The sequence below is a fragment of the Halichoerus grypus genome, chromosome 8 (genome assembly GCF_964656455.1).
Source record: "Halichoerus grypus chromosome 8, mHalGry1.hap1.1, whole genome shotgun sequence".
In the NCBI taxonomy this organism is placed as follows: Eukaryota; Metazoa; Chordata; class Mammalia; order Carnivora; family Phocidae; genus Halichoerus; species Halichoerus grypus.
In genome coordinates, this window is record NC_135719.1 from 91,753,181 (window position 1) to 91,761,076 (window position 7,896).

Below are 7,896 nucleotides of genomic sequence, written 5' to 3' on the forward strand. Positions count from 1 at the left end.
CTCCTTTTTCCTGTTAATCCACTTCTACAGCATGGTCTCAACTGAGTTTTCCTTTGATTCTAGTTTAGATTCCTGCAAATACAAGGAATGTCTCTTGTGTGAAAGCAAAGGGAGAAAAATCCAAAGGCGAGTTATTATGGAAAAATACACTAGTCAATGGTAAATACGGTCCAATGGTCAAAAAACATACAAAACAATAGATCTATACAAAAAAATCAAGACTTGGGAAACGATATAGGACAACTGGCTTGGTTTTCTCAACAACAAAAAATTATGAGAATAGAGATGAAAAGTAAAGCACTATTTAAAATTAAGAGATAGGTTAGCCTGGTGATGGGTATTAAAGAGGGCATGTACTGAATGGAGCACTGGGTGTTACACGCAAACAATGAATCATGAAACACTACATCAAAAACTAATGATGTAATGTATGGTCATTAATGTAACATAATAAAATTAAATTAAAAAAATAAAATTAAGAGATAATTCAGTCATAACCTAATTTCAACTCCTGTTCAAAGAAATCAACTGTAAAAATACATGTATGCACATGTAATAATTGGGGAAATGTGAATAGTAGATATCTGATGATAAGGAATTATTAACTCTTAAGTGTAATAATAGTATTGAACTTTTATTTATAAAATAGATCTTATCTTTTAAAGGTACATATTGAATATTACAGAAGAAGTGATATAATATCTGAGATTTGCTTCACAATAATCATGGGGGGTAGTATGGATGAAATAAAATTAGCCATGTGTTGGTAATTGTTGAAGCTGGGTGGTACCTGGGAGTTCATTATACTGTTTCTCTACTTTTGAATATATGAAATTTTTCTCTCACATACAAAGCTGATAACGGCAAGTAAAGAGATACTATCGCCTATAAATGTAATACTATAGAGAATCTTTAACCTTAAAAATGAACCCACCCCAAAAAAAGGGACCCCTAATTCTAGGGTTCATCTTCACAGAGCTAGCTGCTCTCTGAAAATCCATTGTTAAGTAAGAGAGAATACTCCTGAAGCAAACTGAGAAATTGTCAGAAAAGAAAGGGAAATGGCCAGGTAACCCCTCAGTGTTGTTCTCAATGTTTGGTTCCCTTTTTAATTCAACAGCATATCCCCTGTTATAACACAGTGGTACAAACAACTGGAGACTCGTGGCACATACCATATGATGAAAACACAGTGGAAAGATACTCCTATGAAGTGCCAACCAAATGGCTTTGCCTTCACCGAAAGACATGAAAACTCTCCCCCATGCTCAACTTGTGTTTGGGTGCCCTTCTGGTTGGCATCAGAGCACTTCAGTCGATGCTTGTTTAGCAGTGCTCCTGCGTGATCCACTCTGTCCTGTTTGGTCCAGTTGGTTTGCATGTCAACAGATTGACTTTTTTTAATGAAATAAAATATAAAATCTTTTCATAACCAGTTGCATTTGTTTTTGGAGACTTATCCAGACTCGGGGAACTCAAGGCAGAGTGAAGCTTACGTTTCTGCTGGTGGCCGGCTACTCCACTTACTTGGGCAACAAGTGCTTCTGATAGCCATTTTGCTACTCCTGACCTCACCTTCCAGGTCCCCCAATAGCAGAATCAATGCATCTAGGCCTAGGCTGCTCATGTTGTTGCTAAACCCCTTCTCCCATTTCCAATATCATCTCATCCTGTACAGATTATCTCCTGCTCACACTGAATCACTTAATGTCCTCTGTGATAAACTGGCCAAGGTATCAGAAGCTTATTAGCAACTTTTACTTACCATCCAATGATTTGGGTTGGAGGAAAAGGAGCAGTTCATTCTCTTTAGCCTGTGGTCATTTGTTCTTCATTCTACAATGCCTTTTTCAAGTTGGTTCAATAGTTTGTAAACACTATTAATTCCATCACTCAGTATATGAGAGCTTTTTAAAGGATACAGATTTTTTTTTTCATTTAATCAAGTTTGACTTAGTTTAACAAGTCATAACTTTTCATATTTGCCTCTGTTTTACCTGCTTGCCAGCCAGCGTACACCTCACTGGACCTTGATTTTAACTGGAAATATTCATGTCCCAGTACTTGATGTTCTTTACTTAATCATACATACATACTGTATGGTTTAATATTCAAGAATAGGCCAGGGGCGCCTGGGTGGCTCAGTCGTTAAGTGTCTGCCTTCGGCTCAGGTCATGATCCCAGGGTCCTGGGATCGAGCCCCGCATGGGGCTCCCTGCTCTGCGGGAGGCCTGCTTCTCCCTCTCCCACTCCCCCTGCTTGTGTTCCCTCTCTCACTGTCTCTCTCTCTCAAATAAATAAAATCTTTAAAAAAAGAAAAAAAAGAATAGGCCAAATCAATCTGTGGTGATAAAAATCACAATAGTAGTTTCCTGAGGCAAGGGCACAAGAGAACTCTCTGGAGGGTGATAGAAAGTTCTATATATTGATCTGGATGATGCTAACTTAGGTGTATGTGTATATTAGTCAAAATTTATCACACTAAATACTTGAAATGGATGTATTTACAACAACATATCAAAAAATATTAACATTAAAAAGGTAATCATCTAGGGGTGCCCAGGTGGCTCAGTCAGTCAAGCTTCCGGCTCTTGGTTTTGGCTCAGGTCATGATATCATGGTCATGGGTCTCATGATGCATGGGTCATGGGATTGAGCCCTGTGTCTGGCTCCTCACTCAGCAGGGAGTCTGCTTGAAGATTCTGCCCCCACCCCACTCACTTGCACATATGCTCTCTCTTTAGAGCTCTCATAAATAGATAAATCTTTTTAAAAAGAATTATTTACATGAAATAAACAAGTAAATTACCTCATTTACATAAAACTATCTACACCAATATAAGTAGGATGTGTAGTATGCAGAGAGAAACTATCCAGGAAAAACACAGGAGGGGATGTTTCATCTCCTTATCCATTTACTGGATCCTACACTGCTGCATGCCTAGACAAGATAGCTCTCCAGGAAAGTGTTTAATAAACTGATAATACTGAAGATGCTGAGGCTCAGAAAGTTCTCATAAATCCAGTCTGCTTATTTTCTAAATTTCATAAACCACATACTTAGAAAACTGTGCTTTCAGTGAATTAAACTTTTTCTAAAGGAACTATCCTAGTTTTCAGAAAATTTTTAAAAAGAAAACATTTGTTAAATCAGCTTATCTAAAAGCCTAATGCAAATACCTCACAAGGAGCAAATGTAGAATGGGGGAGGATACAAAAGGAATCCTAGAACTTTAGAGTAGGAGTGAACTTTGAAGAACATAAAGTCCAACAGTAGCATTTTATAGAGGAGGGACAGACCCAGAAAGATGTAAAGGCTTCTGTGGATCCCACAGCTCGTTAGGGAAGACATTTCAACTGTAACCCATCTCTGATTCCCAGCCAAATATTCTTTCTTCTGTACACTGATTTAGGCTAGAGTAGTTCATAAAAATTCAGACTGAATGGTGGAGCATCCAGTATTTAGATTTAGGAACTTTGTTAGCCACATAAAAGAAAGGGGGTAGAATGAGAGCAAAGAAACGAGGGAGTACCTCTCTAAAGGGCCCACGTTTGCAAAATGGCTTATCAGTGTAGAAAATTGGGTAGGGAAATTACCTTATTTTTGAACTCTTTAATACTATTCAAAAATAAAACCCTGGGGGGCGCCTGGGTGGCACAGTTGGTTAAGCCTCTGACTTGGTTTCAGCTCAGGTCATGATCCTGAGATCGTGAGATGGAGCCCTGCATAGGGCTCCACGCTCAGCGAGGGGTTTGCTTGAGATTCTCTCTCCCTCTTCCCCTGCCCCTCTCACTTGTGCTCTCTCTCAAATAAATAAATCTTAAACAAACCAACCAACCAACCCTCGGGCTCCTGGCTGGCTCAGTCGGAAGAAGATGTGACTCTTGATCTCAGGGTGGTGAATTCAAGCCCCACATTAGGTGTAAAGATAACTAAAGAATAAAATTTTTAAAATTCCTAATTTCTGCTTGACAGGAATTGAGGTGCATCTTTTCTTTGTCCAGGAGTAGGGGAATTCTAGGACTGTTTAGGGTAAATCACACTGACACAGGACCCTCGCGAATGCAGAGATCTGAAGGAAGGAAGGCAGCTGGTACCCAACGCTTAGGCTGCCTTTTGTGTTCTGATAACCTGAGTGGAAAAGAAAAAGCTACCTGTCAGCGTAGAGGAATTCTTTTAAAAGCTGTGCTCTGAAGAAAACAAAAAAAAGAAAGTTGTGCCCTGGATTGACAGTATCTTTTAAGTCAGCTACGAACAAATGAAGGCTTTGAGAGGGCATTGATTCTTACTACTGAAAAATACTTCTGAAGTGCTTTGTGCTTCCCTCTGACATGCTCCTGAATTTATACTCTCTTTTCCTTGCTGCTGTTCTCTGGACCCCAGAGCGAGAAGATCTCAAAGGGGAAGCCTGAGTTAACGATTCTCTCGGGACTACATTGGCACTACCTCACCTCTAGTGCCTCGTTCGTCATGTTAAATTAATTTTTGTCTTCAAGTTTGCACTTGAATAGAATGACTTGCTCTTTGGTTCTATAACAGGTTTGTCACTTTTTAAAAAATTGTCCTAATGCACCATAAAATGCATCGTGTATGTTCACGTTAGATTTCTTTTTTCCCTAATAGTTTCATTGTAAAGCAGGAATGGAAAGGAAGAGTGTGTTATATGGGCACCTGAATTCTGGTCTATCATGGTGAGTCTTACATTCATTGGCTAAAAATTAATATTATCAGAGTAATTGAGGGCAAAGCTAAATGGAGTTCAGATCTGGTATTTCAGCTGTCCTTCAGTAATTTGGAATTCCTAGAGTGAAAGACATCTAAGGGTGCCCCTGAGGGAACGAGGAACATACACCACTGTAATGAAATGGTGGTATTTAGATTTAGGTATTCTTCTAGGCTGGGACTTAAGCAGATAGAGCTCTCAGTAAGAGGGACCAGGCAGCTGTTAGAGCCACCTGTAATCCACAGGGTTGAGAGCAGGGTTCCCAGGTAAAGTACAGGACTATGAGTTAAATTTGAATTTCAGATAAATAACATTTTTTTAGTGTAAATATGTCTCAAGTATTGCAGGGACAGACTTATACTAAAAATATTGTCTATCTGAAATTCACACTTAACAGGGCACCCTGTATTTTTATTTGCTACATCTGACAACCCTTGGTGAGAATTAAATGAGAGGGTGAGCGGTAGTGGGGAATGAAGCATCGAAATAGCCCAGCAGTCCTACAGGAGGGGAACAAAGAGGTGAGTAAAAGGCACCTGGGTGGGGAAAGAAAGGCAAGAAGACCAGCTTTTCCCTGGTTTGCCCCAGCCAATGACAAGTAGTCTGCTTGAATGTATACTCTATAAGCAAAGAGACTTCCATTTAGAGATCTACTTAGAGAAAGCCATAGAAAACAGTGAGATGAAAAAACATAAGAGAATACCAATGAGTAAATGCAATAAATCTTGAGAAATAATCTTTAATTTCTCTTATCATGTCTATTTCATGGTGTTTCAAAATTCCCTCAAGCTCTTTCTCCCGAGGTTTGTTCTTTGTTGGCAATATTCGATCTGACGGGTGCTTCCAGAGACCCCACATACACCACTTGCGTTCAACTGGGAATTGAAATAAACAGGAAGACAATTATCTAGTCACTGATGGCAGCTAAAAATAGTTTGTGTTGCTACTAGAGTACTCTCAGTACATTCTTACCAAATGGATTAAGTTATTAAGGTAACCATAATTTGTTGTAAATTGCAGTGTCATATGAAGGGTTTTTGGTAGTTTCTGACAAGAAATGTGACATAAATTTCAACCGCATTAAAATAATTACCCCTGGGGCGCCTGGGTGGCTCCATGGGTTAAGCGTCTGCCCCTTCGGCTCAGGTCATGATCCCAGGGTGCTGGGATCGAGCCCCACATCGGGCTCCTTGCTCAATGGAAGCCTGCTTCTCCCTCTCCCTCTCCCCCTGCTTGTGTTCCCTCTCTTGGCTGTGTCTCTGTCAAATAAATGAATAAAATCTTTTAAAAAAATAAATAAAAATAATTACCCCTGTCTTCTCTTTGGTGTTCATTAAAATCCAGCCCCCAAAAGCAAATACTTGAGAAATCACTGCTAGAGACTTTGATTTCTAATATAGTAGAGACATAAATTCATTTTTGAAGAAACCAGGTCAGATTGCCCTGTCACTCTCAGCTGGACTAGAACATTACTTGCTATCAGGTTGAGTTCATGTCAAAATACTTAAAATTGATTATTAAAACAGATTTCTTTTGCTTTCTATGACTACATTAGAACAGAGAATGTCAGTGTCCTAACAGGTGCCAGTGGAATTCCCTGACAATTCTGCTGTTCATTTGGCTGTCTCAGGCACAGCGGTGACCCAGCCTGGGAGAAGAGAATGGGCCTCCACACCTCCGGGAAATAGGTTCCTTTGGAAGTGGTTATGGCAGGTCTTCCCAAAGGTAAGTCCCCTGCCCAGACTTGTTGCTTAAGATGTACTGTATATACTAAGTCTTTTTTTTTTTTTAACCCTGAGATCAAGATGCATGCTCTACCAACTGAGCCAGCCAGGCGCCCCTATTACTAAGTCTTTAAAAATAAATTATTCTTGGGGCACCTGGTGGCTCGGATTGTTAAGCATCTGCCTTTGGCTCAGGTCATGATCCCAGGGTCCTGGGATCAAGCCAGGCTCCTGGCTCGGCGGGGAGCCTGCTTCTCTCTCGCCCTCTGCCTCTCCCCTGCTCATGCTCTCTCTCTCTATCTCTCTGTCTCAAATGAATAAATAAAATCTTTAAAAAAAAATTATTCTTATAGTTTCTTCCTCTTTTCAGTGACCTTATCTTAGAATCCAAAGCCGCATTTTTTTCTATCCTCTGCCCCAAAGCTGAGCGTCTAGACTTGCTATTAAGTTTTTATACATATATTTATATGCCTGTTACATATATATAATTTTTTAAAGGATCATTCTCTATAAACTCTTATAACTTTTTTTTCACCTGAGAGAAAATGAAAACTTCTTTGTTTGTATTTCTACCACTTCTTCTTCGTGTACTCTAATCATAATAATGTATATTCCTAAAGAGAGGCAGCCAAGTTAAGCCGGGGCATTGTTGTATATACCATAAAATACTACTTGCAAAGCTGTGTACTCATAAACTCCTCAAGCCTTCCTTGTCTTCAGAAGGAAATTTGTGTTCCAGGAAGCTGTCAGTCTGATAATATCTACTGGCTCAAATGAAGGGTCATGTCCTTTGGCATTTAGTCTTGTTCTGGCAGGCGTGGTTAAATCTTTGAAGAAATGAATCTTTTCCAAGTTAGGCCCTCTAATGCCCAACTACTAAAGAAATAAACTCTAGTCAGACCAAGTTTTTGAAGAGAGGCTCAGGAAGGATTGCTGCTTTACACAGATAAAGAGCTTTTTATCTTTTAAGGCAAATCACATGGCTCTTTTTGTTCATTGACACACCAAGGGAAGTTTATGTGAGGAAATCAGCATCGAACAGTTTGTGCTTTATAAGTGTCAGTAGATTTTTTATTCCCACCCACTGCCGTTATCCCCAGAGATTCCAACACCACCCGTATTTTGGTCTCGTTTCTTAATCTCTTAAATTTGGGTCATTTTGGCCCCCTGTGAGATGGCCAACCTGGACCTTTTAAATTACTTAAAAGTGTTCCAGCTTCAGAATTTCCAACTCTCAAGTTCGTCATTTTGACCACAACTCTTTACTCGCCCTACTGCTTCATCCCAACAACCAGCTCATTGGTGTGTTCTGAGGCCCATCCCTTCCTTACTTTAAAGGCCTCAATTGTCAATCCCCATTTGGGTTTGCTTTCCTTCTTCCCCATCCCGCTTTTGGTTTTTTTGTTGTTGTTGTTTTTGGTTTTTTGGGTTTTTTTGAAAAGCACTTG

At 39.7% G+C, this 7,896-nt stretch overlaps 1 protein-coding gene across 3 annotated transcripts in view; it reads left to right on the forward strand.

Moving 5' to 3' along the window:
- Positions 1-1,432, forward strand: part of PRORP (protein only RNase P catalytic subunit) — a 128,741-nt gene extending 127,309 nt beyond the window's left edge. For 2 of the 3 annotated variants that reach the window (XM_036101969.2, XM_078053565.1), the window contains exon 9: positions 1,121-1,432. In XM_036101969.2, coding sequence (XP_035957862.2) covers positions 1,121-1,252 — 132 coding nt within the window. In that variant the 3' untranslated portion in view covers positions 1,253-1,432. The other variant, XM_078053566.1, reaches the window with a different exon arrangement.
- Positions 1,433-7,896: the final 6,464 nt, after the last annotated feature.